The following is a 25,287-nucleotide window of genomic DNA, read 5'->3' as shown; positions in this document are numbered from 1 at the left end:
CGGCTGCTGTAGCTCTGTGTGTCTGCTTGTAGCTGCAGATTTCCCGCTGGCAGTCAGAGCTACGGCAGCAGCAGAAAGCTCACTCTGCTGTTATTTTGACTGCCTGCAGCCCATCTGCAGCATCAAATACACTGTGGATGCACTCCCGTATGACTTTTCCTTAAAGGAGCGCTCAAGGTAATTTTTTTTTTCTTCTGCCCATATCTTGCACACTCACGATCACTAGTCGTACAGCACCATCTGTTTTAATTCCTGCATAGCTGCCTCTGTCACCTACCAGATTCCCTCCTACTTTTTCCCAGACCCCTCCCAACCCAACCCAAATCTGCTATCTCTATAGGATTAAGATATACAGTATCTTACATAAGTTAGATATTTTATTATATGTTTTCATGTGACAACACTTATGAAATGACACTCTACTACAATGTAAAGCAGTGAGTAGTTATGCAGCTTGTGTAAGTGTTTATTTTATGTCCTCTCAAAATAACTCAACACACATCCATTGTTCAAATTGGGCCCAAAGTGGCAATATTTTATTTGGCCGCCATTATTTCCAGCATTGTCTTAAGACTCTTGGGCATGGAGTTCACCAGAGCTTGACAGGTTGTCACTGGAATCCTCTTCCTCTCCTCCATGACAACATCACAGAGCTGGTGGAAATTAGAGACCTTGTGCTCCCCCCCACCTCCCATTTGAGGATGCCCCACAGATGCTCAATAGGGTTTAGGTCTGGAGATGCTTGGCCAATCGATCACCTTTACCCTCAGCTTCTTTTGCAAGGCAGTGGTAGTCTTGATGATGTGTTTTTCGGGTCCTTTTCATGTTTGAATACTGCCCTGTGGCCCAGTCTTCGAAGGTAGGGGATCATGCTCTGTTTCAGTAAGTCACAGTACTTATTGGCATTCATGTTTCCCTCAATGAAACTTAGTTCCTCAGTTCCAGCAGCACTGATGCAGCCCCAGACCATCACACTCAGTCCACCTTTCTTGACTGTAGGCAAGACACCCTTGTCTTTGTACTCCTCACCTGGTTGTCGTCACACAGGCTTGGCACCAGCTGAACCACATAAGTTTATCTTGTATTTATCGGACCACAGGACATGGTTCCAGTAATCTATGTCCTTAGTCTGCTTGTCTTTAGCGAATTGTTTGGGGGCTTTCTTGTGCTTTAACTTTCATAGAGAGTTCCTTCTGGCATGACAGCCATGCAGATCAGTTTGATGCAGTGTCTGATCACTGACAGTCAGACCCCCGACCCTTAAACCTCTGCAGCAAAAATAGCTAAAATGTAGTAAAAATATCCCTAATTTATGTGTAATGGACCCCATGTATGCAGACCAAGTCTGACCACATAGTAAAATGTTTATATACCACGCAATACTTCTTATCATCATTATCACTGAAGCATCTGCATATAATTCATGAAAGGCTGCCTGACATTTTGATAAATAAGTCCTAGCCACTTCAAATACACCGTAATGCAAACAGGGTTAAAACATGAACATTACACACACCATGATAAACCCCCAAGCCCCCCCACCCCTCCCCCCAAAGCTTCTAAAGGAGAATGTATTTTGCATAGAGGTACCATATGCCAGCCTATATTTCTACTAAATAAAACTGTAGGGCCTACATGCACCGCCATGTAGGTTCTGTGCACAGTTTCTCCAAGGTCTCATTTTTATTATTTAGGTGCACATGCAGGAACAAGTAATAAATGGCTCCTTCATCTAAAAAAAAAAAACTGTATTGATCAAAAAAGTTCAAAAGAATATTGTGTCAATAGGAGTCATTTATTTTCCATTGTGTCTAATTTCAGGCAATTTTCCATAATTGCAGGCTTTGTGCGTTGCATTGCCACTTAAAAACACTGCTGAATATATTTAATCTTTGTGTTTCCAGAACAATTCTGAATCTGATCAATTTATTTATTGTCATGAACTTGGGGCATATTTTCTGCACTGCATAAATCACGCCGGATGGCTACTCTTCACTTGTTAATATTCATAGTGGGGATTATATTAGCTTTAATCTAATAGAAGCTGGCGGGTACAGACAAGATACAGGTGGCTTGGAAAAATGAATATTGATGCAGCAATTGAAGCCCCATAAGTGCACCTGTACCAGGCCAATATGTTTACCGGAGTTTGTAGGATGATTAATGGTTTTAGAACACTCTAGAAAATATTGACACTTTGTGTGATAGGCTATCCCTTTCACTTCCGGAACCAGATAGAGGTCTTTAAAGTTTAGTTAACATGATATAGATAGATGAGAATGGAGCAGTTGTGACCACCCTGCTTACAATCTAGGCCCTCAGTAGCATACCGGAATCCGACACTAACAGCACTGATAGCAAGTAAATGGTGACCTGTATTTAATTTTAGTGATAAAATACATAGAGTAAACCAGTAGCTTACATAGAAGTAAGGGAGCCCCATAGCAAAGATCAAAATGGGGCCCCATTATTGTTTTTCCCCTTCTAGGATGGCAAGTTCTGGTTTTTATTTTTCTTGCTTTCAATGACACTTAGATCAATACCTCTGTTCTGAATTAATTCATTGTTCTTGTAACTATCTCACTCCCGGCCAAATCCATATACAGAATGTATATACCGTAGCATAGAGAAATAAATCGGACAGAGCCATTGTGCTTTAGCGTTCCCTGTGTGCTGTCCACTGGCTTTATTTCAAATCGTTCAAGCTTATATCACCTTTGTCATTAACATAAGTTCCCACCCCCTGCTAGAGGATGTACTAGCATTTAGGGAGTGTGCAAATATCATGAGGAATGTGCCTTGTCCTCATGGCACTCCACTTCCTGTAACTTTCCCGGGCTTTCTTTGTTTGAAATCTTCACACGATGCGAGGGGTGATATGAGAGAGAGCAGATGGGGGGAGAACAAATAGGGGAGGAGTGGACAAGTAACAGAAATGTGGAGTCTTCATCCTAAATGGGTATTTTACATATACAGTATATAAAATGTATGTATACACACATATAAATATCTATCACAACTCCACCATGCTAGCAATGCAGAAACCTTGGAAAAGGTGTCCTCTGTGATTTATTACCAGTAGCAAAAGGAATAGAATTAACTAGGATGGGGCCCCCTTTCCTCAAAGGCCCTATAGCAGCTGCATCGGTTGTACACCCTTAAAATGAACTTAAAAACATGGCCAAGACAACAGACCCTGAAGTGTTTACTCAATGTTTGCTATGTAGACCTGTGTGCAGAGTTTTCTAGTCCATTGATTGTAGTTATTCGTTTTTTTTGCATTAACCCATAAACACAAGACTAAATAGAGCTGCTGATTCTAAAATGTAATTTGCATTATTTTCTATCCTCCCTCGGCTGTCTTTACTGTAGCGAGACAAATATTTGATGAGCTCTTGTTGCAGAGGGCTCTCTGCTCATTGTTGAGTTTGGCAAGAATGTATTCTTAAATTCTAGCATAATGTTCACATGAAGAAATTCATTTACTTAGCTTGCATCTTGCACTGTAATTTACTGATTGATTCTCTGTGGGGCACAGTCAATAAATACTTACAGCGTTCTTCACAATGTGTTTCATATAACAATATCTTGAAGCAAATCAGCTCAACGCTATCTTCATTAAACAAGCGCAAAAAGGAAACCAAAGCAAATGAATATTTAACAGAGCCTTAAAGGAGAAAAGCGTCATAAAGCTGGATGCGATGGAGCAGGAAGTCAATAAGAGAGATGTCAGTAATAACATTATATTACTGATTCTTTATTCCAACAATTCACAAATATTCTCAGTAAAGTAGCTCCAAACCAGAGGTGCTCTTTATAATTTGTGATCTGGGCTAAATGTAAAGCTGCCTCTAATGCAAGAGATTGCTCATATTTCATCTGAGACTCTGAGTGTCTCTACTCTATTGCTCTAAAAAAGTCATTTTTGTTTTTTAAATAATGTTTTAGTGAAAAATAAATCAAATAACATGTATACAATAGTTGGCAAGATACTTGGACATGTATGAAACAACTAGAATGCTCATATTGAAGAGCAGTATAATATCACAGTGAAACAATAAATCTTAAAGCTATAGCTAATCCCAATATCAAGTAGCTGTACCTACGAAGTAGTGTCCGAAGAGATAAAGAGGAAACCCTCAGTCTGTCGCTGGCCTATTACAGTATGAGGGAAGTATTGTGGAGATAGTACCACCGTATTGGACCCACCAATAAGTATAAGTATGGAAGGACTATTTTATATAAAGTGTAAAAATACACCAGCAATGTCAGATTAGGGTCTCTAAGGCCCGCCACTGGAAATTATTCCTAGGGCCCATCCTCCACCAATACAAAACATGTGCATGTCTACTTTTTATTGCTATGCAAACTTTGTTATTATTGTACACACAGGACCGATCGTCAGTAATAGGGTATTTGTAAATGTATCTATTAAGAAATAGAACCTAGGGGAAAGGGAAAAACTTAAAATAGAGATTTCCTCTGCTTGCTCTTTGGGCTCAGTTGTTGTTTAAGAATCTGTATCCAATGGAAAATCATGTGAGGCCAGTGCAACCCTGAACATATCAATAGTAAAAACAATGTTCGGAAAGGCCACACTCCCATAAAAAGTGGTTTATGTCCAGGGTGTTTGTTGACATACCGGCAGAAAGGTATTCCGACATATACCACAGTAAACCCATGCCAGGACTATTTAAGAGTCAAACATGATAAGATTAACCCTATCTATTACACTTGTGTAATCTAAAGCTGACTGGTTCCATTGTGAGGCTATATAAATGCGAGCTGCCATTAAGATAAATTGTGTAAAACAGAAGGTTTTGTATGGCATCCTACACAGCTTAGAGCCAAGTAGACAGAAGGCTGGAGTGCGTGGGACATGAGACTTAATGAGAGCAGCCAGTAAGTCTAGAATACGTGTCCAGAAACCAACCACTGTCGGGCAGCTCCACTAAACATGATACATGGTTCCCCGTTGACCACAACCACAGAAACATAGAGGAGAAACCTCTGGGTATTTAGAGTGAAGCCGAGAGGGGACCATGTATGTATGGTGTAGTACCCTCAATGCTGTCACCATGAGTGATACTTGCCAACTTCCCTTACCCAGTGCCACACATCCGTCTCTCCATTGAGATAAAGAAAAGGAGGTATGCAAATCTGCCTCTCAATCTTCCACCACGTTAAAATCAGTTCTGACAGCCCGATATATTGCCGTGTAATTAACCCCATAGAGGGACTGAAGAGAAGGGGCCAACTTGACCACCTTATACACAGAAGAGCCAATCGTCACACTAATTATATGAGGGTGGTCCCTGAAACTGCGCCAAAGGCTCCATCACTAAGGCAAAAAGGGCAAGCGACAAGGGACACCCCTGTCGCATTCCACGCCTCACCAAAATGGGGTGTGGAGACGTGGAAGGCAACTTCAAATATGCAGTCGGGGTCGAGTACAAATGAGATAAGATTTGAATTAAAAAAAAAATGAATAACCAAATTTGGACAAAGTTGCCAAATGGTAAGGCCAAGAAACACAATCAAATGCCTTTTCTATGTCCACGGCCAGAACCACCTGTGGGGTAGATGTTGACCCAGCCCAGTGTATCTTCCGAATGTTATCCGGGTCCTAGCGGCCAGGAACAAATCCCACCTGGTCCTGGACCACATGACCCGGGAGACATGGATTAAGGCAAGAAACTGATTGATGCTAGAAGTTTAGCAGATAAAATAACTCGGCACTCAAGCAGAAGTGAGTATTGTTTGTATTTTATTTTGCAATCAGTAAGAATCTGGCGTTTCGGTCCAATCCCTGGACCTTCCTCAGAGTTCTAAAATTAATATATACAGAAAAATAATATAAATATGACAAAAATAATAATATAGGATTCAACTGTGCTAATATGGACACAGCTACCAATAAATAAATTATGTAAAAAAAGGAAAATAATGCAAGTTAATGAAACTAATGATTGAGAATAATCATGAGAAAGTATAGGTTACATCCATTGCCAATATTACCAGGGACATAGCTTGGTCATATTACAGAAAGAAAAGGAGAAAATCTCTCAAGGGTCACATAATAAAACTCGGACCGGGCAAATTAAGTTATATATAATGGTTCACAAATTCATCCTGGAGTAATTGGCAGAGTATTAGAGAAAAAAATCACATTATATCTCATGGGAGTTCCGCATAGGGGCAAGGAGAGCACAGCCACTGGATAATATATCTAATAGATATCCATGTGAGGAAAATGGAGCACTGAATCTTAGTACTGAAAAAACGTCATGGGACAATGCAGTATACATGCTGTTAAAAAGATACTTACAGATTGCTGCGGAGGTGTGAGGAATATGCAGTACGGCTTCAAGCCGGGAATAAGGTATATGGAACTCAGCCTAAAGCTGCTAACAGGTGACTGAAGAGCTAGCGTGCTTCCGTCTTTAACAGACTCCCGGCCGGAAGTGCGGGATTCCCACTTCCGGTATGCCTTGGCATTCGGCAGGGGACATACTAGATAGAATTAGAGTGAAAATAGTAGCGTAGAGGACCAGAATGAAGAGTAGATAAGTAGGAATAGAAATGCTAGAGATATAATGCGGTATATGTGAGAGAGAGTATACTGATGATGTACTTCCTGTATTGGAATGAGGTGTGGAACGCAGTATGCGTTCCACCTGATGTTAAGAGAGATGGCAACAGGAAGTAATGGTGTGATATGGGTCCCGATGGAGGCGGGGAACGCACAATGCGTTCTACTTCATCAGAACAGTGTAAGGAGGAACCCTGAATCACAAAGTAGTTCTATAGCGATCCTGCAATGTAATGGTGATTAGTAAATGGGATTTCAGGATCGACTAATCTGGGATATGGAGAAAATATGTATATATGGAAAAAATAGAATAATAGAAAAAATAGAGAAAGTAGAAAAAAGTTGAAAAAAATTGTAGAAAAAAAGAAAAATGAAAAAATATGAAAAAATATTAAAATTGTATAAAAAAGTAGGAGAAACAGGAAGTAGAAACCGGAAAAAGAGAAATGTAGAAAAGAAAAAGTTCAGAGATAGCAGGGATGTCAGGGAGAAATACTAAAGAAAGGATACATGTGCCAGTATAACCTCCACAGCAAATCCGGATGATTAGGATGCCTAAAGAAGTAAAAAGGGGAAATATAATTAGATTAAAACAGCATGAAAGATTACATAAGAGATAATTTGTTATAACTGCATGATGTCGTATTCACGATTCAGGCCCCGTGGTTCCAAGGTTTGCAGAATATGGATCCAGAATGCCTCACGTGTTTTTAAGATTCTAATTCTGTCTCCCCCTCGTCTTGATCTGGGTACGTGTTCGAGAACCTGGAATCTCAACTGTGCTATCGTATGGTTAGCATTGATGAAATGATGTGGGATGGGTAGTAGGTCATTTTTTCTGCGGATGGTAGATTTATGTTGTGAGATGCGGTCACGTACATGTTGTGTAGTTTCCCCAACATATGCGAGACCGCATGGGCATTTGATCAGATACACCACATAAGAGGGATTGCATGTATGGTATCCTTTAATAGGATATGGTTTCCCAGTTAGAAGCTTAGCATCCACGTCGAGAAGCAAAATCGGGCAATAATTGGCTGTATGTAATAGATCTCCGTTGGTCTTGGGGAGAACTGTCACCAGTGCATCCAGGAATTCCGGAGGGAGACTAATATCAGGGCGTAGGTTATTATAAAAAGCTACAAGGTAAGGGGCTAGTAATGGACCGCAATTTTTATAGTAAGCCGCCGTCAGGCCATCCGGCCCAGGGGACTTTCCCGACTTTAGGCGGGCAATTGTTTCCAATACCTCTTCAAGGGACAAAGGGGCCTTTAGGGACTCTCTGGCATCAGAAGATAAAGTTGGTAAGAGGGACAGAGGAAAGAAAGGCGGAGAAGGATTAAGAATATGAAGCTAAGGGGGTAGGTGCAGTATAAAGTTGTGAATAGTAGGAGTGAAAAGCAGAATAGATCCTATCGAGGTCGGAAGAGCAGAGATCGGGACACAACTGCAGACTATGTACCCTATTAAACGACTTTGTTTTTTTAAGAATGGCTGCTAAGAGGCAGTCAGGCTTATTTGCTAATTTGTAATAGGTTGCTTTCATCCAAGGCGCCGCCTTTTCTATTGTAGTGGACATAAGTGCATTCAGTTGCGTCTGGGTCTTCTCAACTCCTACAGGACCCATGACGTACCGGTACGTCATGAGTATGCTTCCTTTTCTATAAAGCGGGGCCATAGCGTGGTCGGACCTGGCCTCTAACAATGGCCGGGACCCGTGGCTAATAGTGTGTGGCACTGATCGCGGTGATGCACGCTAATAACCCTTTAGATGCAGTGTTCAAAGTTGAATGCCACTTCTAAAGTGAATGTAAATCATTGCCGGTTAGCTCATGGGGCTGTTCGGGATGTCCACGAAATCGCGGCATCCCGAACAGCTGAGACACAGCAGGAGGGTCCCTTACCTTGCCTCCTGGTGTCCGATCGCCGAATGACTGCTCAGTGCCTGAGATCCAGGCATTAGCAGTCAAGCGGCAGAATCACTGATCAATGGTTTCCTATGAGAAACCATTGATCATTGTAAAAGATCAGTGTGTGCAGTGTTATAGCCTCCTATGGGAGCTAGAACATTGCAAAAAAAAAAAAAAGTGAATAAAGATCATTTAAAGGAGTACTCTGGTGCAGACTCCTCCTGCTCCATCCTGCCCGGGCTGCAAAAAAAATTAAAATAAACCATCACTCACATTCCTGGGTTCCCGCAGAGCGCCACTACAGCTGATCGGTCCTCCGGTCCATCTTCATACTTCCGTGTGAACGAAGCATCACATGGCGCTCAGCCTATCGCCGGCCGCCGCAATGTTCTGCCTCGGCCCATAATTGGCTGAGCGCCATGTGACGCTTCGTTAACACGGAAGTATGAAGAAGATGGACCGGAGGACCAATCAGCTGTAGTGGTGCTCCGCGGGAACCGAGGAAGGTGAGGGATGGTTTATTTTCATTTATTTTGCAGCCCGGGCAGAACGGAGCAGGAGTAGTCTGCACCAGAGTACTCCTTTAAAGGGGTTCTCCGTTGCTTACACATCTTATCCCCTATCCAAAGGATAGGGGATAAGATGCCTGATCGCGGGAGTCCCGCAGCTGGGGACGCCCACGATCATGCACACAGCACCCCGTTTGTAATCAGTCCCCGGAGCGGTTCACAAATCTTATATTCATGGCCGTATCATATCCTCAGTCACAGGCATCAAACGAGACCGAACGAAAATGCAAGCGGCTTTAGAATCTAAATTGCAGAGACTTACCGATGCTCATCAGCAAGAACCCTCCCTTTATCTTAAGGACCTGGGGTTTTTCCGTTTTAGCATTTTTGCGTGTGACATCACGCCTCCGCCCCCATGTGGCGTCACGCTTCGCCCCTCAATGCAAGCCTACCTATCACGCCCCCTCCCGTAGGCTTGCATTGAGGGGCGGAGCGTGATGTCACACGGGGGCGTAGGAGTGATGTCACACGCCACTGGCCCTGTAGTCGCCCGTAATCAGACTGATTACAAACTGTGTGCCGCGTGCATGATCCCGGGGGTCTCTCGCTGCGGGACTCCCGCGATCAGGCATCTTATCCCCTATCCTTTGGATAGGGGATAAGATGTGTAAGCATCGGAGAACCCCTTTAACCCCTTCCCTAATAAAAGATTGAATCACCCCCCCTTTTCCCATTTAAAAAAACCAAAACAGTAAAAATAAACATATGTGGTATTGCCGCCTGCGGAAATGTCCGAATTATAAGAAAATATTGTTAATTAAACCGCACGATCAATGGCGTACGCGCAAAAAAAATTGCAAAGTCCAAAATAGTGTATTTTGTCCTATGAATACAAACATGGTACCGCTAAAAACTACAGAGCAAAAAAAATAAGCCCTCATACCGCCCCTTATGCGGAAAAATAAAGAAATTATAGGGGTCAGAAGATGACTATTTTAAACGTATACATTTTCCTGTTGTAGTTATGATTTTTTCCAGAAGTATGACAAAATCAAACCTATATAAGTAGGGTATAATTTTAATTGTATGGACCTACAAAATAAAGAGAAGGTGTCATTTTTACCGAAAAATGTACTGTGTAGAAACGGAAGCTCCCAAAATTTATAAAATGGCATTTTTTTTTTCAATTTTGTCTCACAATTCATTTATTTTTTCCTTTTTGCCGTAGATTTTTGGGTAAAATGACTGATGTCATTACAAAGTAGAATTGGTGGCGCAAAAAATAAGCCATCATATGGATTTTAAGGTGCAAAATTGAAAGAAAAAATATTTTTTAAAGGTAAAGAGGAAAAACAAAAATGCTAAAATGGAAAAACCCCAGGTCCTTAAAGAGTACCTGTCATCATCTAAACTTTCCCTGATCCCCCTTCCCATCTGTCCCCTTCTCTAACTATGCCCGTCCCTGTGTTTATTGAGGTTTAAAACGCTGTGGAAATACCTTTTTTTATCTCTCTTCATTAGCTCAGGAGCACTGTCTTTCTGAGGGGTGGAAGGAGGCGGGTCCCGGCAGGCAGGATGTCATATGAAGCTTGGCTGGGACTCTGCTTCTGCCAGTCTTCCTGTATGCTGCTCTCCCTCTGCAGCAGTGTTTCCCAACCAGGGCACCTCCAGCTGTTGCAAAACTACAACTCCCAGCATGCCCAGACAGCCAACAGCTGTCCAGACATGCTGGGAGTTGTAGTTTTGCAACAGCTGGAGGCACCCTGGTTGGGAAACACTGCTCTGCAGTGTGCATACAGACTAAGTACAGGTGAGGGACGGCAGCCTGTCTCTCTCTCTCCTGTGTCTCTCTGCACTAAAAAGTCAATGCTGAGAACCAGGGGCTGAGGGAGCAATTACAGAGGCAGTGATTAAGATGAATGTCAGGGGGGGGGGGGGGCACAGAGCAGGGAGTGCAGTGAGATAATACAATGTATAAGATAACGTGTGGTGAGGGGCAGGGAGAACACATAGCAGGATGGAGGGGGAGGTGACTGGCTGTTATATGAGAGGCATGTGCAGGCTTGTAGCTCACAGGCTGGGAGCGAGTCCTGAGCTGAGAATACTGAACTTCCGGTGGAAGGACCAGAGCCCTTCAGCATTAGTCCTAAAAGCTGTATACTTACTATGAAAAGCATAGGATGCTGCTTGCAGACCAGGCATAGAAGAGTGACCCCTAGTGGCCAAAAGTATAAAATATAAAAACTGGTATAAATATTAATATTTTTTAATGAAGATATATTACAATATCTCTTCATTAATGATTATGAACAACATATTAAAAGTTTTTGTTGATGACAGGTACTCTTTAAGATAAAGGGAGGGGTCTTGCTGATGAGCATCGGTAAGTCTCTGCAATTTAGATTCTAATGCCGCTTGCATTTTCGTTCGGTCTCGTTTGATGCCTGTGGCTGAGGATATGATACGGCCATGAATATAAGATTTGTGAGTCAACCATACCCATTCAGGTGCACTAGTAGAGTCAACATTGAGGGTAAATTAGGACGTAAGGTCAGAGTCCTATTGCTGCTGGACCCTAGGCATGGTCAGCAGGGACTCGTTTAAGTGCCATCTAAATGGGTAAGTAAAAGAGGACATAAAATTAATGTGTATGCGGTCAAAACACAGAAGTTCCTGCTCCAGTTCTGGAAATAGCTCATAGAACAGTGTAGAGATGGTCTTAGAAACTTCAGTCACCTCCTCCGGTAGGCCACGGCTCTGTAGATTTGCCGTCTAGAGCGGTTTTCTAGGTCCTCGAGTTTCAGCTCGAGGGCCTGCAGCTTTGCTGAATGATCCTCTGACAGCCTTAGAAAGTTTAGTTTCCAACAATTGCTTTATGTTCCGAAACATGGAGGTAGGAGTGAGGTCGGCAGGCTCTGGAAGCTCCTCCACTGAGCGTGCAGCTGGAGAGCTTGAGCGGGACGCCACCATCCCTGAGCGTGACCCTGTCCGGAATAAGTCAGGTATTGACTGGGATAAACGCTGCTCTTTTCTCTTCTGTTGTGAGCGGGACATATTCCCCCAGGGGCCGGGGAGGTCCCCGGTGCAAAGGAGCCAATAATTGGCACTTAGAGAGGCTAAAAGGCCACGTCCAGCATGGAGCTCACATCAAAGGCGTCCTCCTGCGTGAAATGGCACCAATGTTGGACCTGGCTTGTAGTCAGCATTTATTTTCATCCCATTACTGAGTTGACATCAGACATTTGTACACTACGTTCAATTTCTTTAATGGAAACCTTTCCATAAGAGACTTCATTGTGGCGTGTTTGATATTATGTATGTTGATGTTTGATGTTTAAATAACAGAACTTCCAAAAAGTTGTCAAAATGATTTTGGTCCTCAGAGTCAGGAGTATCTGGGCCCATATACTGTAGACAAATAATTATGACCCCCCCAGGATTTAACCCTCATTAACCTCATTGCTTTTGGTAGACACTTGTGGAGTTTACATAATTCTTTTTCAGCGTTAGTATACTATTATCTGCTTTCCCACATATAGGGGTCCATGAATCTGTAGGTCCCATTCCACATATTTGGATTGTCCCTATATTATGGGGACACAGATAACTCTAACTTACAGAAAATAGGTGGGATCCATCTTAAAAATCATTATTAATAAGACAAATGTGATGACTTCTGGTTCTGGTGGCAGCCCTGATCTGATCTGGTAGCAACCCTGTCATTTGCTTGTATTACATGTCTTTAATTAAAACAATGTTTTTAGTTAACCATAGCTTTTTGGTTAACCTTTTTACCTATATTTTTCATATGCACCTCTTATACTTGACAAGCATATACTCATAGTCTGACCATACACTATGTTTGATGAGGATATTTGACTGACACGTTAAATATATATATTACTCTTATATTAGATTTGAGTTGCAGCTTTTTTTTTTTTTTTTTTTTTTTTTTTCCGCTGGGACAATAGTTCACTTGCAAAGATGGAATGACTTCCTGCCTATGATTTCCTGTATCCATAGCAACCTATTGCATCCTGTCCGGGCTCTGTGAACCAATAGGGAGGAAAACATTTCCTGTTCAGTCTTAAAAAATTACAAGTAACACACTTTTGCTCCGATTGTCATCTGTCTAGTAATATGCATAAAGCAATGAAACTGCAAGATTATTTCTAAAATGAACAACATTCTTGGGGTAAGCAAATTTATTGTGTTTCAGCTTTATATGTTTTTAGTATGAGGGGGAATCTGCAGATTTAATCTTGACTTTGTAGTAGGTTTTCTTGAGTTATGGTGTACGGCTTGGGAGAATTAATCCTCTGAACTTAGACCACTGTTCACTAAACGTCTTGCATATAGTATATTGTGTGTGTGTGTATTGTGTGTGTGTATATATATATATATATATATATATATATATATATTCTTAATAGGCATGTATACTATATTAAAAGACAGTTAAGAGCAAAATATATTTACAAAATGAAATCAGGCAGATGGCAGACAACACCTATCTACACTATATGGACAAAAATATTGGGACACCCAATTTTTGCCCATTTATCCAAAAGGGTATTTGGGAGGTCAGACACTGATGTTGTACCTGGCTCATAATACCTGTTTAGTTCCTTCCAAAGGTGTTGGATTGGGATGAGGCTTCTGTTCGGGGACTAGTCAAGTCGTTCCACATTAAACTTACCCAACTCGAGTTTTTGTGGTTCCTAAATGCTTCCACTTTTAATTATATACCTTACGGTTAATTGTAGAAGATCTAGAAGAGAAGAAATTTCAGGATCTGACTTGTTTGAGCGGTGGCTCCTATTACATGACCATACTGAAGTTTATTTAGTTGTTTAAAATGACACATTCTTTACTAATGTGTGTAAAGACAGACTGCAATTGTAGGGGCTGGATATTATACACCTGCAACAATGGGTCTGAATGAAATACCTGAATGTAGTGCATCCCAATACTTTTACTCATATAGAGGGGCATTTACTAAGGGGTTTAGTCAGGTTTTTCTGACTATTTTTGGCGCAAAATTGTCACAATTGCGCCTACCCTATTTTTCGTGCGACTTTCTCTAGCAAGAGCTAGAAAGTCAAAAAAAATTTCCCGCTTGATTTACGCAAGTTTTCATTTTTGACTTGCAGTGGTCAGGTATTTATTAACTGAGACAGTCGCAGTTGCGCAATAAACTGTCGCAACGGCCGTAAAAATTGACAAAATTTACTCCAGCTCCAACATGGAGCAGGAAAAGCTACTGCCGCCCGGGCTCTGACATACTTTCTCCCCGCTACCCTCACTGCGCTACCGGGACATTGCAGTGATTTACATCCCCCCCTCTCACCTGCCAGCGCCACACAACTCCCATCTGTCTGCTAACTGTTGCAAGACTACAAGTCCCAGCATGCCCTTACAGTGAGGACACGCTGGGAGTTGTAGTCTTGTAGCAGCGGGAGCTGAGCGGCGCGGGCGGGAGACAAGGGGGGGGGTTATCAGTGTCCCCATAAGTGAGGGTAGCGGGGAGACCGTATGAGGAGCCCGGGCTCCTGCCCTCAGAGCCAAAGCCTTCGGCTGTCAGGGCATGCTGGGTGTTGTAGTTTTGCAACAGCTGGAGGGCCACAGTTTGCAGACCACTGGTTTGTGGTCTGTAAACTGTAGTCCTCCAGCTGTTGCAAAACTAAACAGCTGAAAGGGACCGGCGAAGACATTCACTTACCCTTCCGAGGCTCCAGCAACGATCGGTGACGGAGATCGTCGGGCGGCACTGTCGCGCGGCAGTGTCTTTCGGCAATGTCGTGCGGCGCTGGATCCTACGGAAGCCGGTAAGTTGCCCAAGCCCTAAAACAGTGTTTCCCAACCAGGGTGCCTCCAGATGTTGCAAGGCTACAACTCCCAGCATGCCTGGACAGCCTTTGGCTGTCCAGGCATGCTGGGAGTTGTAGTTTTGCAACATCTGGAGGCACCCTGGTTGGGAAACACTGGCCTAAAACAGTGTTTCCCAACCAGGGTGCCTCCAGATGTTGCAAAACTACAACTCCCAGGTTGGGAAACACTGTGCCCGGCCTCCGCCCCACCTTACTGTAAGGGCATGCTTGGAGTTGTAGTCCTGCAGCTGGGGGCAGGGGACAAGCTTGTCACTTGCCCACACATTTCCTGCACCACACAACTACAACTCCCAGCATGTCCTTACTGTAAGGGCATGCTGGCAGTTGTAGTCGTGCGGGGCGGGAGATGTGTGAGCAGGTGATAATAAATATACTAACCCATTTTTTTTTCTTCTCATTTCAGATCTGTGTATCCTGTGGACTACTTCGATGACCAGCGTTTTTCTTTGTTTGATTTTAATAAAATGGTTAACGAGGGCTTGTGGTGGAGTGTTTTTTGTAATAAAAAATTTTCAAAACCTGTTGTGTTTTTTCCTTACTTTATTAGACAGGCTTAGTAGTGGAAGCTGTCTTATAGATGGAGTCCATTACTAAGCTGAGCTTAGCGTTAGCCACAAAAACAGCTAGCGCTAACCCCCAATTATTACCCCGGTACCCAACGCCACAGGGGTGCTGGGAAGAGCCGGTACTAACAGGCTTTGAGTGTCAAAAATGGTGCTCCTGGGCCTAGGCGGTAACAGGCTGGCGTTATTTAGGCTGGGGAGAGCCAGTAACAATGGTCCTCGCCCACCCTGGTAACGTCAGGCTGTTACTGTTTGGTTGGTATTTGGCTGAGAATGAAAATAGGGGGGGACCCTATGCATTTTTTTTATTTTTTATAAATAATTAAATATTAAAAAAAAAACACATAGGGTCCCCCCCCCCCTATTTTTATTCTCAGCCAAATACCAACCAAACAGTAACAGCCTGACATTACCAGGGTGGGTGAGGACTATTGTTACTGGCCCTCCCCAGCCTAAATAACGCCAGCCTGTTACCGCCTAGGCCCAGGAGCGCAATTTTTGACACTCCGGGCCTGTTGGTACCGGCTCTTCCCGGCACCCCTGTGGCGTTGGGTACCGGGGTAATAATTGGGGGTTAGCGCTAGCTGTTTTTGTGGCTAATGCTAAGCCCTGCTTAGTAATGGACTCCGTCTGTAAGACAGCTTCCACTACTAAGCCTGTCTAGTAAAGTAAAAAAAATAAAACACAACAGGTTTGAAAAAAAAAATTATTACAAAAAAAACACTCCCCCACAAGCCCTCGTTAACCATTTTATTAACATCAAGCAAAGAAAACGCTGGTCGTCGAAGTAGTCCACCGAATCCGAAGGAGTCCACAGGATACACGGATCGGTACATTTAGGGAGAAAAAACAGTGTTAAAAAAATGTAATAAACACACACTAAACGCCGTTTACCACTATTCTAAGCCATGACTACAATTTAGTTATTGAATTATTTAGATGTGGTGAAAAAGCTAAAAAAAAAAACCTCAAAAACAAAAGATCCAGAAGGAAACCTAGCAGCCAAACCTATTTAGACAGCAGGAAAAAGGAACAGACTATTTTTTCTACTACATGAAGTAAATTTCCCACTTTTGCGTATGTGTGCCAAATTTATTAACGCCGTGCAACAATTTAGTAAATTTGTCGCACATAGTCAAAAATGAAGTAGAAAAAAACAGGGTAAAAACCAGACTACATAGTAAAAGATTAGTAAATGCCCCTCATAGTATCTGTCTCTCTGTTTGTCTATCTAAGATAGAAGATAGAAAATATTCTAATAGATAATGGGGAAGATTTACTAACTGTGACATTTTTGTGCGCCACATGTTAGTAATTCTCCACCTGTTTACTTTCCACTGGATTTTCTAATAGGCATATAGCTTTTAGATAATCCTGCAGTGTCATAGCTAGCCATTGGGATCATAGCTGCTGTTTATTTCTGCAACTTTTGAGGTCGCAACTCGGCCCTAAAGTTGGTGAAAGTCGTGTAAATGCCATAAAGTCTCATAATTTTGCACAAAAATGGGGGATTTACACTGCCATGTGCCAAGGAGGCAGATTGATAAATGCCCTCCTAGATATAAGTAAATTAAAGAGACAAATGGAAATATGTGTGCAGCTCACAACCTTGTATCCGAGGTTAAATTGTGGTTGACAAATCGGTCCCCACCGACTGAGCAAAACAAATTTTGAAACAAAATTTCAACCACCCCTCAAGGATACCACCCTACTGGGTGCACAGTGGAAAAATGGTTTGAAGACAGTTTGTTTGAACAATGCAAAAAATATTTATTAAAATACAATTAAAATTATTCAATTAAAAAACATTTGAACAGAGCAATATTGAATATATTGGATTACCATAAGGCCCTAATGGTATATATTCATAGTAATATATGAGGCACTGCAGTTGTAAATAATGGCCGACTGTCCGGATTGTACTGTTAAACGGGTAATTTGTATATCTGGTCGTAAAGTCCTTTGTGTGGATTGGACTAAAAATGCCTTTAGTCTCTATGGAGATGAATAATGCTCACCGTGTCCGCTGGTCCCGTACTGCGACAGGCCGAAATTGATGAGAGTAGCAGTTCTACTTCTCAAGCAGAGCGTTGATTTCGGCTTGGTTTGGGAGCGGTGATATAGCAGATGGCTCCCACGCCGGAGGTCCGTAGCTGCGGCGTGCGGCTGTTGTAATATCGGACCCTCGCTGGCTTACTCCGGTGGAAATGCTCGCGGTGATGGCAGCATGTCAGGCATGTAAGGTAGAATCAGAAGCAAGTGAGTGCGTCAGATGGATAGAAATCCCGGCTGGAGCAGTGGGTCTATAAGCGGCTGGTTTAGGTTAAGTCGGCTTCTGAATGGTAGTGCTCTGTTCAGACAAAGTCTTAAGACTAGATGCATTTCAAGGTACTGCAACTAGACCCCTTCCTCAGTAGGCAAATTTTGTAGCCTACTGTAAAATTTGTCTACTGAGGAAGGGGGTCTAGTTGCAGTACCCTGAAACGCGTCTAGGCTTAAGACTTTGTCTGAACAGAGCACTACACAGACGCACTGCCCATTCAGAAGCCAACTTAACCTAAACCAGCCGCTTATAGACCCGCATTTTTGGCCCGTCGCAGTACGGGACCAGCGGACACGGTGAGCATTATTCATCTCCATAGAGACTACAGGCATTTTTAGTCCAATCCACACACAGGACTTAACGACCAGATATACAAATTGCCGGTTTAACAGTACAATCTGGACAGTCGGCCATTATTTACAACTGCAGTGCCTCATATATTACTATGAATATATACCATTAGGGCCCTATGGTAATCCAATATATTCAATAATGCTCTGTTCAAATGTTTTTTAATTGAATAATTTTAATTGTATTTTAATAAATATTTTTTGCATTGTTCAAACAAACTGTCTTCAAACCATTTTTTCACTGTGCACCCAGTAGGGTGGTCTCCTTTAGGGGTGGTTGAAATTTTGTTTCTAAATTAAAGAGACAGTCTGGCAGAATAAATCTGCAAGACAATCTCCCAAATCCTTCTCAGAAACTCACCCACTGAGTTCTTGAGAAGAGTCCAGAAAATGAAGATTAGTGGGGACCAGCTGAGCACTGGGTCGGTAAAGTCAAATTAGGCTTATTTATGCTATTTATTGATTTATTTATATATATATATATATATATATATATATATATATATATATATATATTTTTTTTTTTATATATATATATTTTTTTTTTTACTTAAATGGGCACTGTGAGATTCAAACACTTTTTATATGTTGTACATCTTGGCAAAACATTAACCTTTATCATATACTTCATTAAAAAAAAAAAAGATTTCCTTTTTATAGAAATCATGGCTTATAAAATAGAAAATCATGGCTTATAAATCATGGCTTTGTCCAAGCTGAAGCACAGGCATGGACAAAGTCCAGTAAGTGAGGATATGCTAGCACTCCTCGGTGTTCTCCCCTGTCTATCAGACAGGAGAGAGCACAGAGGAGTACTATCAGACAGGAGAGAGCACAGAGAAGTCCTATCAGACAGGAGAGAGCACAGAGGAGTCCTATCAGTCAGGAGAGAGCACACAGGAGTACTATCAGACAGGAGTGAGAGCACAGAGGAGTCCTATCAGACAGGAGAGAGCACAGAGGAGTCCTATGAGACAGGAGAGAGCACAGAGGAATGCTATCAGACAGGAGAGAGCCCAGATGAGTCCTATCAGACAGGAGAGAGCACAGAGGAGTCCTATCAGACAGGAGAGAGCACAGAGGAGTCCTATCAGACAGGAGAGAGCACAGAGGAGTGCTAACCCACCCCACTTACTAGACCATGCCTGTGCTTCAGCTTGGACAAAGCCATGATTTTATAAGCCATGATTTCTATAAAAAGGAAATTACATTTTCTTATGAAGTATTGTTATTAGAAAGGTTAATGTTTTGCCAAGATGTACAACATGATGTGCCTATTTAACCCCTTAAGGACAAATGACGTACCGGTACGTCATTGGTCCTGCTCTTCTGATATAACGCGGGGTTACACAGTAACCCCGCGTCATATCATGGCGGGCCCGGCGTCATAGTGAAGCCGGGACCCGCCTCTAATAGCGCGCAGCGCCGATCGCGGCGCCGCGCGCTATTAACCCTTTAGCCGCGCGCTCAAAGCTGAGCCGCGCGGCTAAAAGTGAAAGTGAAAGTTCCCGGCTAGCTCAGTCGGGCTGTTCGGGATAGCCGCGGCTAATCGCGGCATCCCGAACAGCTGACAGGACAGCGGGAGGGCCCCTTCCTGCCTCCTCGCTGTCCGATCGCCGAATGACTGCTCAGTGCCTGAGATCCAGGCATGAGCAGTCATGCGGCAGAATCGTTGATCACTGGATTATTATGAGAAACCAGTGATCAACATAGAAGATCAGTGTGTGCAGTGTTATAGGTCCCTATGGGACCTATAACACTGCAAAAAAAAAGTGAAAAAAAAAAGTGAATAAAGATCATTTAACTCCTCCCCTATTAAGAGTTTGAATCACCCCCCTTTTCCAATAAAAAAAAAAACACAGTGTAAATAAAAATAAAAATAAACATATGTGGTATCACCGCGTGCGGAAATGTCCGAATTATAAAAATATATCATTAATTAAACCGCTCGGTCAATGGCGTGCGCGCAAAAAAATTCCAAAGTCCAAAATAGTGCATTTTTGGTCACTTTTTATATCATTTAAAAATGAATAAAAAGTGATCAATAAGTCCTATCAATGCAAAAATGGTACCGTTAAAAACTTCAGATCACGGCGCAAAAAATGAGCCCTCATACCGCCCCATACACGGAAAAATAAAAAAGTTATAGGGGTCAGAAGATGACAATTTTAAACATATTAATTTTCCTGCATGTAGTTATGATTTTTTCCAAAAGTCCGACAAAATCAAACCTATATAAGTAGGGTATCATTTTAATCGTATGGACCTACAGAATACATATCAGGTGTCATTTTTACCGAAAAATGTACTACGTAGAAACGGAAGCCCCCAAAAGTTACAAAACAGCGTTTTTTTTTCAATTTTGTCGCACAATGATTTTTTTTCCCGCTTCACCATAGATTTTTGGGCAAAATGACTGACGTCATTACAAAGTAGAATTGGTGGCGCAAAAAATAAGCCATCATATGGATTTTTAGGTGTAAATTTGAAAGAGTTATGATTTTTTAAAGGCAAGGAGCAAAAAACGAAAATGCAAAAACGGAAAAACCTCCGGTCCTTAAGGGGTTAAGCCCATTCCTTTAAAAAGTATCATGTAAAAAAAATGTATAAAAAAAAAGGTGGCCGTACACATGAGATGTGTTTTAGCCAAGTCTGCCAATTCCAGTGTGATTGGCAGACCATCTAAGGCTATATTCAGACCACTATTTATCCCTCTGTGGCACAGATACATCGGGTAACTGTCAAAATGACATGCCGGCGTATTTGTGCTCATACAGACACAGGCCCCATTCATTTCAATCTCCTGAGCATACTCGGCTAGTGACTACGTTCAGGTAATTTTTCCAACATATGCGAGTTTTGTCTTCGACTGAAAAGTGCTGCAAGCCATGTTTTACAGTCCAAGGCAAACCTTGTATACGCTCGGGAAATGACCTGAACATAGTCACTAGCTATATAGATAGGACAAATATATATATATATATATATATATATACTGTATATTTTTTTTTACTACTGTCTGTATATTAATTTACCATTACGGTACTGCTACTTTCCTCACATCACCTATTTACATGGGAATATGCTGTAAATGTTTGTGTCCCTTTCAGAATGTTGGCATTCTGTAGCTTACTTAGCGTGTTATTTCTATTACTACACCTGCTTATCCATTATATGTCCTATGCTAATATTTTATTAAACCCTAGAGTCAATTAACAAGGAGTGTAACGTATCAAACAGAAGCAGAATATTCATTTTCTAAAGCAGTCGAGCATGAAAGTTTGTTTTGTTTTAGTAAATTATGTACCTTGTTCAGCAAAATGTGTTCTTAATTCCTGACTGTTTGTTTTCATTTTGCTAGCCAGAACAATTATGAGCAGCAAACAAAGGGACGTGCATAGATGTGAGAGCTTTCTCATTCCACTCCGCTTGTGTCTGTGTGGCTACGTCTTTATGTTGCTTCTTCAAGAAAGGGTCCTTTGCTGCCCAGCTACTTGCCACATCTGTTTAGAAAAACAGGTCAATTGCAAAAGTGTGGGTCTAACCACTATACCAAGGAACTTTCCTAATACAACCACTCTCATATATCTGAGTGGCAATAATATAACCAATATAAGCCCGAATGAGCTGTCAGACCTTAAGGATCTTGCTTTACTTTATTTGGACAATTCAAATATTTCCTACATACATCCCAAAGCATTTTCCTCCTTGAAGAAACTGTACTTACTGCACCTAAACCATAATGACATCCAGCGCTTAGACATATCGGTATTTGATGGACTTGTCAACCTTCATTATTTGTACCTTCAACAAAATCAGATTCATCTCCTTCCCCAAGGGTTGTTTGGCCACCTGAAATCTGTCCGACGTTTAGACCTTCAAAAGAATAAAATTGATGTTCTCAGCAGCGATACATTTTTTGGCATGTTTAACCTTCATACTCTAAATTTAGCCAACAACAATATATCACAGATATATGACTCTGCATGGCGTCATCTAGAAAACCTTGAAAACCTAAACCTCGAAGGTAACCGTTTAATGCAAGTCCCGTCCAATGCTCTGGGATTACTAAAAGGTCTCAAAAGACTTTTCTTGTCAAATAACCAGATTGGATCAATACAGAATTTTGCTTTCCCAGGACTTAACTCATTGCAGTATCTGTATTTAGAAAATGCAAATATTCAGGCAATCGGTAACAAGTCTTTTAATGGGCTGAGCAATCTCAAACATTTGATCCTGAGTCAGAATGAGCTACGTACCCTTGATTCGAATACTTTTACCTCCCTGAATCAGTTAGCATATCTGCAGTTGGACAGAAATGGTATAGCGACCATATCGGACAACGCCTTTGAAGAAATGGGACCATCACTTAAAGTTCTCAACCTTGCATTTAATAACCTGACGTCTCTGCAGCCTCGAGTACTTCAATCCCTTGTCTCCTTAAGTCATTTCCAGGCTAGTTATAATCCCTGGCATTGTGGGTGCAATTTGTTGGAACTTAGAAGCTTCCTCCTCGCTTCATCTTCTAAATTCAGTTTGCATTGTCATAGTCCACCACAGCTCAAGAACAGGCTTCTGCGTAATGTGAAATTGACTGAATTTAGGAATTGTATGGGTAATACAACAAATACGTCACCCAGGTTGTTTCACATGTTTCCAACAAGGGCTGAAGTAATGCATGGGCACATGAAAAGTGTCACATACAAACCTCTTTTGAGCTCTTCGATTACCCATAAAATGCTACCTGCTCAGTCAACATCTACGGAGTCCATTAACATTGTAAGGAGTCATTCAGGACAGAATACTAGTGGGTTGTTGTATGAGAAGATAGCATTCAATTTTCCACCTGTGAATTTAACCACCAATGCTGTGAGCCAGACACCCCTAGACATTATTACAGTTTCTCTTAAACCAGTTGTCATATGTCAGTCGACGGCAGAAGACCTACACCAGTCTTTCTACACTTTGCTCTCATTTTTTATGCTGTCTTGTATTGTAATTTGTTTTTTAGTATATAAAATTATTTATCTGAAAAAGAAACTTAGGATTCCAGAACACCAAGGTGATAGTGTGCTTGAGTATTACAGCTGCTATCAGACTGGCAGGTACCAGACAACAGATCCCGTACACATCCTACCACCCTTGCCAAGTCCTGATATTGACTTAATAAGACCTTTAAAACGCACTCCGTCAGATTCTCAGACACAGGTGATCCTGTTTGAGCATTCTGCTCTCTGAATTCACTTCAAAACAATTCAAGAATGTTGTGAAATGATTTAGTTACCCAATGGGGTCTGCCATTTACATGACACCTAAGGGTATGTTCACACAAAGCGGATACATTGTGGAATTTTTACATCAGAAAATGTTCAGTCCCTCCAGTTTATGATGAACCTCATTTCTTATCAGTATTTTATTCTGTTTTACCATATTTGACATTTCAGATTAAAAGGGTTAGGGGTGTAATCACATGGGCTAACTAAAGCTGACTATATTTGGAGAAGTCCTTCATCCAATTAAACAAAGAGGAGATACTATCTGTAATGAACATTTTGCCTTGAAGTTTAAATTATTAAATACATTTTACCATGTCTCCGTTCACTCATTTTGAGTAGTTAGTTGATACTTTGAAGTCTTAGACTATCTTTGAAAAAAACTTTTGACATGTCATAGAAGGTCTGAGAGCTGAGACCCCCACAGATCACTACATGCCAAGTCTGTTTGCTGCAGGATATGGATTGTATGGTAAGTATATAGATCTTAGCATTTCTCCCGACTCGTCCTTACGTTTGGTGGGGCCATTAGCACCCAGACCCTGACCCGTTAAAACTCTTCACACGTCTCTGATATGTCAAAAGTTTGTCTTTTAAAGTGATATCAACAGGGGATAAACTTACTTAGCAGCCAAGCATCAGTTTTACTTGCCCAAAAAAATAAAAACATGCTCTGTGTTTATCCACTTGATTGCTGCACCAATGTTGCACTGTGGCTGCTATGTCTGCCATCACTGTTTAGGAAAAGCTCTTGTTTGTATTATTAAGTAGCATATTTATTGTGTAGAGCATAAAAATGAAGTGATGTAAAAAAAAAAAAAAAAATATGTGAAAAGTATTTTTATGCCAGAAACACTGCAAAATACTTTCACATATTACAACTTTTGGCAAATACATGATTTATGGGATAAACCCTTTAATCTTTAGCCAAATAAACATAAAGTTCTTCTTTGAGGGGTTTAACATTACAATATATCTTCAGTAAAGACATGTCATATTGTGCCACTACTGCAAATCTTTTATTTTAGTAAAGTCCTAATATTAAAAACTTTAAACGGGTTATCCTCCATAAGGTGATTTTAGTACTTACCTGCCAGACAGTATTCCATTTTACAGAATTACAGTTATGCCAACATTGTGGCACCCTTGATTTGTTTACTATAAAAAAAAAGCTAACTTTGTATTCTTAGAATATGCACGCTCTATTATAAGTGTACCGAGCCCATCCAGTGCAACAAGATGGAGATCATGGCCAGCTGGAGAATGAAACGCAATACCACTCTCTTCTTCCAGTGATATCGAGAGATTGGTCAGGTTCTGAACATTCAGAACCCGAGTGATCAAAACTGCTGCTATCAGCTCAGTAAGGCTGATCGGGACCACCATGGCAAAATCAAGTGTTCCCATTCAGCTGTAAGAACAGGCGGAGGTCTCTTGTAGTTTGTTATTATGGTGTCATGTGCTTATTTGCTTATATCAGAGTGTGTATATATATATATATATATATATATATATATATATATATATACACACACACACACAATGGCCATGTTAGATGGCCGAAACGTTGCTCTTACCGCTAGATAAATAGCCATGCATTGATTCATCATACTGCAGAGTCCTGCTGGCTCTTTTTTCTTTTAATGATAACAGAACCCGTCACCCAGGCTCTATCAGCTTGTACCTATAATCATTCATTGGATTTTGCTGCTCTTTTCAAATATATATATATATATGTATATATACACACCGTATTTATCGGGGTATACCAAGCACCGGCCTATAACACGCACCCTCATATTTCCAAGGATATCTGGGTAACTGCAGCGGCTTCTGAGGGGCCAGAGTACCGCTGCTGCCGCCCGATTCCCTCCGC

At 41.5% G+C, this 25,287-nt stretch overlaps 2 protein-coding genes and 1 long non-coding RNA gene across 4 annotated transcripts in view; 2 read left to right on the top strand and 1 right to left on the bottom strand.

The window, feature by feature from the left end:
- IPO11 (importin 11) overlaps positions 1-25,287 on the top strand; it is a 494,099-nt gene that overhangs the window by 274,170 nt on the left and 194,642 nt on the right. The gene's annotated exons all lie outside the window — the stretch shown is intronic.
- LRRC70 (leucine rich repeat containing 70) lies at positions 13,017-23,723 on the top strand. Of its 2 annotated transcripts, none has more exons than XM_056541372.1 (2): positions 13,017-13,206; positions 21,504-23,723. In XM_056541372.1, exon 2 carries the CDS (start codon positions 21,511-21,513, stop codon positions 23,374-23,376), a length of 1,866 nt encoding a protein of 621 aa, XP_056397347.1. In that variant the 5' UTR covers positions 13,017-13,206; positions 21,504-21,510; the 3' UTR covers positions 23,377-23,723. The 2 variants fall into 2 exon arrangements, with proteins under 2 accessions (XP_056397347.1, XP_056397340.1); XM_056541365.1 differs by having other exon boundaries at positions 13,018-13,206; positions 21,500-23,723.
- The window catches only part of LOC130291989 (uncharacterized), a 40,856-nt gene continuing 29,202 nt past the window's right edge, over positions 13,634-25,287 (bottom strand). Inside the window, exons 2-4 of the long non-coding RNA XR_008848061.1 lie at positions 21,866-22,014; positions 21,446-21,641; positions 13,634-13,782 (exon numbers count right to left, since the gene is read on the bottom strand). This is a non-coding gene — a long non-coding RNA (uncharacterized LOC130291989). The remainder of the gene's footprint in view (positions 13,783-21,445; positions 21,642-21,865; positions 22,015-25,287) is intronic.

The sequence above is a fragment of the Hyla sarda genome, chromosome 1, assembly GCF_029499605.1.
Source record: "Hyla sarda isolate aHylSar1 chromosome 1, aHylSar1.hap1, whole genome shotgun sequence".
NCBI classification, from domain to species: Eukaryota; Metazoa; Chordata; class Amphibia; order Anura; family Hylidae; genus Hyla; species Hyla sarda.
The sequence above is the reverse complement of the archived record's forward strand: the minus strand, read 5'-3'. Positions and strand labels throughout refer to the sequence as shown.